The sequence below is a fragment of the Notamacropus eugenii genome, chromosome 4, assembly GCF_028372415.1.
Source record: "Notamacropus eugenii isolate mMacEug1 chromosome 4, mMacEug1.pri_v2, whole genome shotgun sequence".
NCBI lineage: Eukaryota > Metazoa > Chordata > Mammalia > Diprotodontia > Macropodidae > Notamacropus > Notamacropus eugenii.
This window is the reverse complement of record NC_092875.1, coordinates 59,889,643-59,900,825: the sequence shown is the minus strand read 5'-3', so window position 1 is coordinate 59,900,825 and position 11,183 is coordinate 59,889,643. Positions and strand designations below refer to the sequence as shown.

The 11,183-nt window shown below is 44.2% G+C and overlaps 1 protein-coding gene across 2 annotated transcripts; it reads left to right on the top strand.

The window, feature by feature from the left end:
- The first annotated feature begins 218 nt into the window (after nt 1–218).
- SMIM7 (small integral membrane protein 7) lies at nt 219–10,173 on the top strand. 2 transcript variants are annotated; one of them, XM_072601264.1, is made up of 5 exons: nt 219–438; nt 547–588; nt 2,232–2,284; nt 5,814–5,904; nt 9,019–10,173. In XM_072601264.1, exons 1-5 carry the CDS (start codon nt 413–415, stop codon nt 9,032–9,034), a joined length of 228 nt encoding a protein of 75 aa, XP_072457365.1. In that variant the 5' UTR covers nt 219–412; the 3' UTR covers nt 9,035–10,173. The 2 variants fall into 2 exon arrangements, with proteins under 2 accessions (XP_072457365.1, XP_072457364.1); XM_072601263.1 differs by lacking the exon at nt 9,019–10,173 and adding an exon at nt 6,841–6,936.
- Nucleotides 10,174–11,183: the final 1,010 nt, after the last annotated feature.

Genomic DNA, 11,183 nt, shown 5'->3' with positions numbered 1-11,183 from the left:
CACACACACAGACAGACAGACAGACAGACACAGACACAGACACAGACACAGACACACACACACACACACACACACACACACACACACACACACACACACACACACACACACGCACACACACACGCACGCACACACGCACACTCTCCACCCTTTATTCATACCCCGCCCCCTCTCGCTGCCGCGGCCGGTGACGTCACCAAGCCGCGCCCCGATTGACAGGAGGTGGAGCCTATGTGCGCGAAGGGTTCACCCCTCGCAGCCCTCCAATGACATGGACATTCGGCCGCTGTACAAGAGAGTGGGCCGGGCCGGCTGTAGTTGCTCGTTTTGATTGGTTGGGCCGGGCGCCGGATTCCAGGATTGTTCCTGTTCCGGCTTCGGTTCTGGTTCCGGTGGCTGCTCGGCAGTCACCATGATCGGAGACATTTTGCTGTTCGGGTAAGGGGCCCCGGGGTTTGACTGGGGGCGGGCGGTGACCCTGAGACGGCCGGGGAGGAGGGTGTTTGGGGGCCACGCGCTCCCTGACCTCGCTTTGACCCCTTTCAGGACGCTGCTGATGAACGCGGGAGCCGTGCTCAACTTCAAGCTGTGAGTGACGCGGCGGCGCCGCCCCCCCTCCCCGGCCTAGTCTGCTACCCCGCCCCGAGACCCGCCCTCGGCTCTTCTCCGCCCCCGGACACGCCCCCAGCTCTGCCCCGCCCCCCAACTCTGCTCCGCCCCCCCATCCACCCTCAGCTCTGCTCTGCCGCCCCGCCCCCCGGACCCGCCCTCGGCTGTGCTCTACCCTCCTCCCCCCTCCCCGTTCACAGCTTTGCTCCGCCCCCCAGGACCCGCCCCCAGCTCTGCTCCGCCCCAGGACCCGCCCCCAGCTCTGCTCCGCCCCCCCCCCCGGACCCGCCCTCGGCCCTGCTCTGCCGCCCCGCCCCCCGGACCCGCCCTCGGCTGTGCTCTACCCTCCCCCCCCCCGGACCCGCCCTCGGCTCTGCTCCGGCCCCCCCCCCGGACCCGCCCCCAGCTCTGCTCCGCCCCCCCACCCTCCCCCCTACTCTGCTCTGTCTCCCCTTCGACCCGCCCCCCCAGACCCGTCCTCAGCTCTGCTCTGCTCCCCTCCCCCCCACCTGCCCTAAGCTCTGCTCTGCTCACAAGACCCTCCCCCAAGACCCTCATCCCCTCTCCCCTCCAGAGCCTGGAAAGGTCAGCCTGCCTCCTGGGGAGAAGGAGTCCCAGGCAGGCATGGCCTTGTGTCGCAAAGATCCCGGGCACGTCCCAAAGAGACCTTCCCCCCTTGTCCGGAATCGTCACCCTGCCTCTAGGTTTTTGTCACGGGCAAAGAATATTTGACCCATTTAGAACCTTCTGACCACAGACACCCCTTTACCCACCTAGGATCCCCTCCGAAGAGGCGCTTCATCTCTAGAAACTGCTCCCACGCTTAGAACCCTGTGCTAACTGGAGAGTCCTTTTACTTACTGACCCTCAGCTACCCACATAGAAACCTTATTTATGGACATCTCTGTCACCCACATAGAACCCTGTGTCTTCTGTGGAGCTCCCTTACTTATAGATGCCCCCATCACCCCCACGGAGCGTGCCCCCCTTATAGATACACGCCTGTCACCCACGTAGAGCCCTTTGCTTTGTTCAGAGCCTCCTAGCCCATAGGTAATTTGTCATCCTGTTTAAATTACCCACCACTCCTTATAAGCAACCAATCCCTTAGAATTCAGGCATGCAGGGTCATCATAGTATATGGTGGAGAGACTCTGGGTTCAGAAGGTCTAGGTTCAGATTCCACTTTTGATGCTTACGCTTATGACCTTGGATAGGTCACATAACTTCCCTCACCTTTCATTTCCTTATATGTAAAATGAAGGAGTTTCACAAGATAGCCTCAGAACTCTATCATATAGAGTCCCCTCACCTCTGGATGAACTCATTATTCACATGAAGCTCTCCTCTCCAGTAACCACATGGGATTCCCCATCAGGAGTGGAAACCTCACCTCAGGTGCCTTCATGGCATCCCTAGGCATTTGAAGAACCCATTTTATTTTTGTCCCACTATAGAACCATGGTCACCTTTGGAATATATATTACTCATAGAGACCCTGTGAGATGTGGAGCTTTGTCACTATATACAATTTCTTTATTCTTTGGTTTTCCCTGCATGCATCAGTTTTAGCTCTCTTTATATTGTACTGAAATGTCATACTGTTATTCCCTACCTTATAGGAAAAAAAAAGACACACAAGGGTTTGGGGAGGAGTCAAAGGAACCAAGTACAGGTGAGTTCCAGGTAGCTCCAGCAGCCTGTAATGTTGAATGATGCAAACAAATGTGGACACACTGGTCCCATTCTTCTTATCAACAGAATTATGATAAATGGGCCTTGCTGTTTCAACAAACTACTTCCTGCTTCTGGGCCTCAGTTTCTTCATTGATAAAATGAGTGGGTTGTGCTTTGATGATCTCCATAGTCCCTTTCCAGTTCTGAAGTTTTTCTGTTTCTATAATAGCCACTTGCTCAAGATGAGTCATAGAATGTTAATGTTGGTTAAGATCTTTGTGGTTTTCTGATTAAACCTCCTAACCAGTGTGGGAATTCCCTCCAGAGCTTCTGTTACACCTTCAATGACAAGAATTCATTTATGTCATAAAGCAGCCACCTGTTTTCTCTCAGACACCTCTACTACTAACTGGTTGAACTAAAATCATGACTGTATATCAGGGTCTTACACATATGGGGCACTCAGTTAAATATTCATTAATTTGTGTTAGGAGATTAAGCAAAATTCAGATTCAGCAAACATTAAGCAGCTATCCATATCACAAGTACTGTGTTTGATACTAAGCATATGAAGATGTAAACCAACACAGACAGTGTTCTTAAGGACTTAACACTTCTCTGATAGTAGGGAATGAGATGTATAAGTAGACTGTTATGCAGGCAAAAGAGAGCTTGCTTTCACTTGGGAAGAATGAAACAAAGCTTCAGAGAGAAGGTGGTACTTGAAGTGAAACCCAAAGGGAAAAAAGCATTTTCTTGGGTAGAAGTGTGGGAAAAGTGAATCCCAAGAACATGGCAATGGTCACCACAAATGAGTGGAAGTCAGAGAAGGAGAAAAGCTCATAGTCGGGTTTGTCTGGAGCTTTGAGTAAAAGGAACAAAGTAAAACAAGGCTGCAACGATAGGTTGGAACTATTTTGTGGAAGATCTTAAATCAGGCCAAGAATAATTGTAATTTGTAATTGATACCGTAGAGGGTAGGGAGCTATAGAAGGCTGTGGAACAGGGAAGTGAAGGTGTCAGAGCTTCAGTATTAAGAAATATTGCTTTGGCAACAATCTGAAGGCTAGATTAGACAGACCAGAGACTGGAGGCAGGAAGATGCATGAGGCGTTATGATAATGGTCTAAGCAAGAGGTAAGGAGGGCCTAAGGGGAATGGCAGTGTAAGGGAAAAGAAGAGGTTGATACAAAAGCTATTCCCAAGGTGGAATCATTGCAACTTGGCAACTGTTTGTATTAGAGTTAGGTACAGGAAGAGTTGTGGGGCTGAATAGTAGGGAAGAGTCCAGCCTGAGGTCCCCAGCAATGCTACCTAGTTGGATGGTGCTATAGTAAATGGGGAAGTTGCTGACTTTGGGGGGAGAAAGGTGATGAGTTCAGTTTTAGGCACGTTGCCATTTAGACACGTAATGCCACTCGATTCTCCTGGCAGATGTGTCCAGGATAGGGTTAGAAAGGCTGGCCTGAAGCTGAGGGGAGAGAGCCAGAAGACATCAGCAGAGATGATACTTGATGCTCCAGGTCTGTCTCAGATCACTGTGGGAGAATGATAGGACCTGGGGAAACATTCTCTGAAGGAAGATGATGAGCCAGACATTGAGCCAGTGTAGCTAAGGAGTAAAAGGTGAGAAGGCTGAGAAGGACAAGGTTGTAAAGGGCTTCAGTGCCAAACAGATGGTTTTATGCTTGATCTGGAAGTCATAGGAAGCCTCTGGAGCTCACACCTATTCCACAGTCCAGCTCTTCTCCAGCCCTCCAGGGCTTCCCTCTCAGCTCAGATCCTACCTGCAGGCCCCTTTCCTGCTCTTTCCCCCTACCCTTGGGTGATCTTGCCTTCTCCCATATCACTTTCAGGTAGAATGTATGGTCATTTGGTGCAAGGGCTGCGTTTGTCTTTCTTGTAACCCTAGCTCTGAGCCTGAGGCGTGACACAAATGTTGTTGTCTGAGTGACCTTGAACAAGTTGCTTCCCTTTCCTGCGCCTCAGTTCCTTTATCTGTAAAATCAGAGGATTGACCTTGAATGGAAGGTTCCTTCTGGCTCCAAATGTATGAACTCATCTCCAACACTCATTTCACTGACCCATAGTCTCATCTCTCTCTCTCTCTCTCTCTGTCTCTCTGTCTCTCTGTCTCTCTCTCTCTCTCTCTCTCTCTCTCTCTCTCTCTCTCTCTCTCTCATCATGGATGGTGCATCTTGCTACCTATGCCTTTTCTTTTTCACTACAGGAACCCTCCATTGGCAGCATTTAGGTCAGGGTTCCTTTTGACTTTGTATTTCCCATGGGAAATACAGTACAGGTACAGAAGATGAGTATGGTTAGAAAGAGGCAGTACTGCTATACCTTGTGCTGAGTGTAGGGAGATTCACATGGGGATATTCACAATGCCTTTGTGTCCTGATTGTGCTTCCTCTGCGTGCCATTACTGGCCTTCCTTTGTCAGTAACCAGAATTATTATGGGCATATATGATCAGACACAGTGGGAACTCTTCAGCTGAGGCCAGGATAGTTAATGGGGCTGGTTCACTGACTGGGAGTGATGTCTGTGCCTTGAACAAAAAATACCCAAGCACTTGGCCTGCCTTTCCAAGCATATTGTTTTATTTTCAAAAACTCCTTTCAGTGCCTTTGTTTGGTGTCCTTCTTAAGGCCTCTCATTCTCAAGCTCTGGCGTCAAAGGCTGTTTTCTTCAGGGATCTGACAGCAGAGACAAGCTCTATCTTAACCAGTTTAGAATTGTAGCCTTATCCAGTCTTGGAGCTGGAAGGAAAGTTGGAATTCATCTACTCCCAACACCTCATCTTCTGTGTGAGGAGATTGGCCCCACATGGGGAATTATCTTGCTGAGAATCTCAGAATACTGGGTTATGACTAGAACCCAGGTTTCCTGACTCAAGTCCAGTGCTCTTTCCATTGCACTTTTGGAGGGAAGAACTTGGCTTACCTTCTAGGCCTTCCCCTCACAGTCCAGACCACAGTGACTAAGCTGAAAATCACAAAGTAGATTTCTTTAATACTCGAGGGAGTGCAATTTGGATATAAAGGGAATAAGAATGGATTTAGTTCAGATCCTGCCTTTGCACTTATTGCCCCATGGGATGGCATTTATGGGGAGTCACACAATCTGAGTGTTAGTTGCTTTCCGCATCTGAAAACATTGACAGTAACACGTAGGGGAGTTATGTCACCAGGCTGGCTTGAAACTCAGATGAGATAATGTAAAAACATTGTTTTTCAAACGTGCAAGTGATATGTAAATGTTAGTTATTAAGGAAAACATACAGAAGTCTGATTTTTCTATGTAAATTATCACCACACGAATATTCTAGGGGAGCTTCACAAGCTTTGAGCTGGAAAGAACCTTAGAGGCCATCTGGTCCTACCCCACTTTGTTTTTTTACAGGTAGGAATGTCAGACCTGGGACTTGGTCCAAGACCTCTAAGTCCAGGGCTCGTTCCACTGCGCTATGGTACATTATGCTAAATGCAAACAACATTTATATGGTGTTTCTTGACTTTTCAGGTGATAACATCAGGGAATTTTTACTGAGTCTCCGATACTTTCGAATCTTCATTGCCTTGTGGAATATTTTCATGATGTTTTGTATGATTGTGTAAGTATAGTTATTTACCTTTTAATTTTACACTATCATTATCATTTTGCTAGAATAACTTGAGCCCTTTTCTTATGGGACATGAAAATATTCTGTGTTCTTGAATGTTTTAAAGTATTGAAATCATGGCAAAGTGGGGATTTCAAGCCTGTTGGAGAGGCAGGATTACTGGATTTAGAGCCTGGAGACTTGGTTTCAAATACCCTTTCTAACTTTCTACCTTTGTGACCCTGAGCAAGTCACTCAAATCTCTGCTCCTCATCTGTAAAATGAGGAACTTGCCTTTAAAATTGCCTCATCTGTAAAAGGAGAATAAGAATAGTAGCACTGAAATCAGGTAGTTGGTAGAAGGCCTTAGTGAGATAATTTGTATAAAACACTTTGCAGCTCTTCACTGGGTGTGGAATTATCTGTAGGAGAATATGAGGCCAGGAAACCGAACAATGGCTAGGAGCTGTATGTATGGGGTCCACTGGGTGAGAAGTGAATGAAGATATAGCCCTTTGTCTAGATTGTGATGATAAGGGAATGACCTGCCCTGACTTGTGTAAGTTTACACAAAGAATATAGGCAGAACTAAGTAAGAGTCAAGCACAGATCTGACCTCACGGTCTCATGTCAGTGTATTTTCTTTCATCTGTGTATCGAGACACGTGGTATGTTATATATAGGAGGTATTTTAATAAAGATTGATTGAAGTGAAAAAATCCCAACCATGGTACCTACCACACACTTCTTCCTCCTTCCCTTGTGTCTGTATTGAGACAGCCTGGTATAGTGTCAAGATGCTATGCTTGGAATCAGAAAACCCAGGTTTGAGTCCTGGCTTTATTAGCTCGCTTTGTGATCTTAAGCAAATTATTTCCTTCTTTTGAAAAAAAAACTTTCCTCATCTGTAAGAACAGAATAATAATATTTACATTACCTACCTCACAGGAATGTTGTGGAGATCAAATGACAGCATATATAGGATAACTCTTTGTACTCTGTAAATTACTATGGTACCGTCCATCTCCAGCAGTCTTAAAGGTGAGAGCCTGGATTTTGACCAATCCTCCTGGCTTCTTACTTCATTGAGCACTGACCTGGATCTAGAGATGGGTACAAGTAAAAAATAGAACTTCCTAACCTGGGCTGAGGCAGAAGGTTAAATTAAGGTTCTTTATGCTCTCTTTTGTAAAGCTGATCTTTCATAACAAGTGACAAGAGTCTTAAGTGGGTGGGTCTTGGGAAAGAGCTGGATTTTCTTTTGTAGGAAGACTGGAATACTAATGAAGGTAGAATTGTGAATTGGTCCACATATCCTAGGAAAGAGTTGGGAATTCAGTTAGATAAGTGACCAGAGTGCTCAAACCCTTTGATTTAGAGTCTGAGAATGGGGGTAGGTATATCCAGAGTTAATTGTCATAGAAAAAACAAAATCATCAATAAAACTCAGTACTTATAAATAAATTCCTTCAGAAGCTTAGTGAAATCTGGTGGTATTTAAGAGAAAAAAGAGACTTTGGAGTTATTGTTCCTGGCTTTCCAGGGACATTTTCTTTATAGATTTGTTTTGAGGTGGTTATGAGAAAGCATCTTGTAAGCTTTAAATGGGAGTTTTTATATGTTCTTGCCTTTCTTGGTGTGCAATTTAGTTAATGGAATTAAGTGGTTTCCAATTCTCAGCTATGTACTGGAGCTTTGGCTGCCATTTTTTGGATCTGCCAAAAACAGCAAACATCTGTTAGATTCCATCTCTGTCCTAAATACTAGACAGAGCAAATCTAAAGATAAGGCTTGGTCCCTGTATCCAGGACCTTTTAGTAATAGGAAGTGTGCAAAAAATCAAACTGAAAATTAGAATTTGGTAAGTGCAGAAAGTGGAGTAGAAAGGAGAGAGTGTTAAAGGAATCTGGGGAGGTATCTTAGAAGATGGAGCAGCTTGAGCTGGAGTACCAAGAGCCCTGGCTGAGGCAGCAGCTGAGCTAGGTTTGAATCACATCTGCCCTTCACTGAAATATGTTACTGTGGGCAAATCATTTTATCTTTCTGAATCAGTTTTCTTATTTGTAAGAAAACCAAAAACACCACTACCAGAAAATAGTGGGAATAGGGAAGCTAGGTATCTCAGTGGATAGAGCATCAGCCTTGGAGTCAATCCAAAATTCAAATCTGGCCTCAGACACTTAGTAGCTGTGTGACCCTGAGCACAGGTTCCGATTGCCCTTCACTTAACTCTGATTGGCTCAAAAAAAAAGTGGATAAAATATTCCCACTGCTAAGCACACAAGGTTGTCTTGAGAAAAATGCTTTGTCAACTGTCAGGCCATAATGGGAGTAGAAAAGTATTTGGAGAGTAGGGAATGGGGTAAGCAGGATGTGGAGATGAGAAAGCACAGGGCATGTTCAGGAGGGGATAGATCTTCCATTTTGGCTGGAGCATGGCATATGTGAGGGAGGAGTGTGGAATGAGACTAGAAGAGTGAGGCAGTCACACAGGGGAGAGACGTGAATGCTAGATTCACTCTGTTGGGCCTTTATTCTCTAACCAGGAGGAGCCAGCTGCTCGAGGCTCTGGAGGAGTAGAGTGATACTCAGACCTGAGCATTGGTGCCTTGTCTTCTCATGTTGGTTCATTAAGATCATCAGTATTTGTTGGGCTTCTGCTGACATGGAAAAATATGTCTTAAACCCAGCAGCTCCTTCTCTCTTCAGTGTTGCTGGAACGCAGCTAAATTTTCAAATGTGTTTTTCTATAGAAAAAAATTATATAAACAGATTGGTTCCATTTCAGGCAGTTACGTCAGTAAGCCTGGGGTCTATGAATGGACATGTACAAGAAATAAGCAGAGTCATTATTTTTCTAGGATCAAATGCCTTTTTCTGGGCATTAGAGGGGTGGAGTACTAAAGGGTACGAGGCCCCTTCAGCTACTCTGCTTGACCCCTCTTGGACCTCAGAACAGCTGTGCTCTTACTGTAGGGTCCTTGTCTCCTACTACAGCCTGGGTCAGCTTCCTCTGAGGGTGAGGCGGGAATCAAGGGATGTAGTCAGGCAGTTTCCTTAACAAAAATACTCGCCCATGAGTTTTTTCTTTCTCTCACTGATATTTCTGTCTTTCATTTCCCACAGGTTATTTGGCTCTTGAAACTCATGGCTTGAGAACCAGGGACCAACGTGATAGGATGTTGATTCTCTGTTCCTGATAACTTTCAGAATGTGTTTGACCAGAAACTGTTGACCTTCCTGCAGAGTAAAAGTTTGTGGGACCATGGGTGGGATGGGGAAAAAGATGTATGCAAAGCTCACAAAGGTCCTTTAGCTACAGTTTTAATTTTCAAAGGACACTTTAATGCAGCCTCAGAAATTCGGTTCAGTTCACTTGGTATTTGGTATTTTGAAAGGGATCAAAAGTGTTGGGGTAAATGTTCATTCCCTCCAGATAACGAAATATGTCTAGATCTGACGAACTAACCTCTAGAGAGTTGCTTTAGAAGATCTGTGTTTAAAGTTTAGTTTTTGTGGACCCTATTTTTGGTTCGAAAACAAAACAAAACTGGTATTTTTGTAGTTCTGCTACGTGTGTGCTGTTTGGTGGCTGGTCAGCTTTTAAGCTCCAGTGTGGTCTTTATTTTTCTCTAGAGTTTCTAAGTAATGAGGGTCCAGCTTTGCTGGACCAGAAAGTGATGATTGCACTGTGCTAATCCATCAGAGCCTTTGAACTGGCACTGTTCTCATCTCTAATTCAGGATAGATGTGCAGGCCCACTGGTTAGTGTGCTAATTTACTACAATTGCTTTAGGGAACATGTGCTGCTTTATTGGAGAGGCTAATTTTAACACCTCAACAGAGGAAAAAAGGGAACCTTTATGAGTTCAGTGTTTGGTACCAACAATTTTTAGGGAAAACATTGTGACAGCTCTATCTTCACCTCAAAGCCCCTTTAGCCAACGTATTAAGTAAGAGCCAGGATATTGTTTAGTTTTCATATTAAAGCTACATTCTAAGTGTTTAACCTCCCCAGGACTGCCTTTTTAGGTGGTAATTTATAGGGCAAAGAAATTGACACTACTATATGTAATCCAATGATTGCTTTTAAAAAGCAATGAAATAAATTAAATTGCCAAAAGGAAACTCTGGGAGTCGCATCACTACACTCAAGATGACTCTTTTGTTCTTGTTTGTTTTTCAAAATTCTTTGTTTGTAAAGAATCCCAGGGAGGGAAAAAGTAAATGGGGAGATTTGCAGAAACAAATACTGAAAATAAATAAAACTCATCTGTAAAAGGGGTCTGTGGCTTATATTTTCTTTACTAAGAAATTGATGTCATTCATATTTCTAGTTTCATATGTCTCACAGAGGAAACATGAGTGATTTGCTTTGGAATGCTGTTAAAATTCATTTCATCCACTGAATATTTTTTTAAATTGTTCTTGATATATTTTTGTTTTTATATCATCTACATTTCCCACTGTATCAGTATTCTAACACCCTCCCTTAGAGTAAACAACAAGAAAGAGGAAGAAAGAGAAATTCAGCAAAACTAACTGACACAACAAAAGAGTCGTGGTCGTTATAATTTTGCACCATTTCTTTCCTGCTGTTTTGTAGAATTATCAGACATCAACCACCTGTTGTAATCATTGCATTCTTCCAGATTCTGCCTACTTCATTTTGCATCACTTCAAATGTCTTTCCTTGTTTCTCTGTATTCATAATTTCTTACAATACTGCATCCATGGTCCTCAGTTTGGTTAGCCAGTCACTGGTCACCCACCTTCTTAACAGTTCTTTGTTACTAGAAAAAGTGCTACTACAAATATTTTGGTGTATATTGGGCCTTTCTTTTTGTCATTGACCTCCTTGGGGTATATGCCTACCAAAATATTTGCATCAAAGGGTATGGACATTGTTGGACCAATTCCGAGGCTAACCAATAATATATACCATCCCCAGCATTAATTATTTCTGTTTTTTGTCACCTTGCCCGTTTGTTGGGGGTGGGTAAGATCTTCGAGTTGTTTTGATTTGTATTTGTTAATACTAAGGATTTGAAGCATTCTTTCTTACTGTTAATAGTTTGTAATTCTTTTGAGAGCTGTTCATGTCCTTTGACAACTTATCTTTTGGGGAGTATTTCTTGGGAAATGGCTTTTGCTTTTATATATTTGTTACTTCCCTTGGATATCAGACCGTTATTAGTGATATTTGATACAAAGATTTTTTTTTCCCAATTGATGGTTTCCCTTCTTTTCCTAGTTGCTCAGTTTTATTCATTTGAATGCTTTTTAGTACC

Coding starts and splice junctions, on each gene's coding strand:
- SMIM7 (XM_072601263.1), top strand. CDS start 413: ATGATCGGAGACATTTTGCTGTTCGG. Junction 439..546: donor GGAGACATTTTGCTGTTCGG/GTAAGGGGCCCC, acceptor GACCCCTTTCAG/GACGCTGCTGATGAACGCGG. Junction 2,285..5,813: donor GTCAAAGGAACCAAGTACAG/GTGAGTTCCAGG, acceptor TTGACTTTTCAG/GTGATAACATCAGGGAATTT.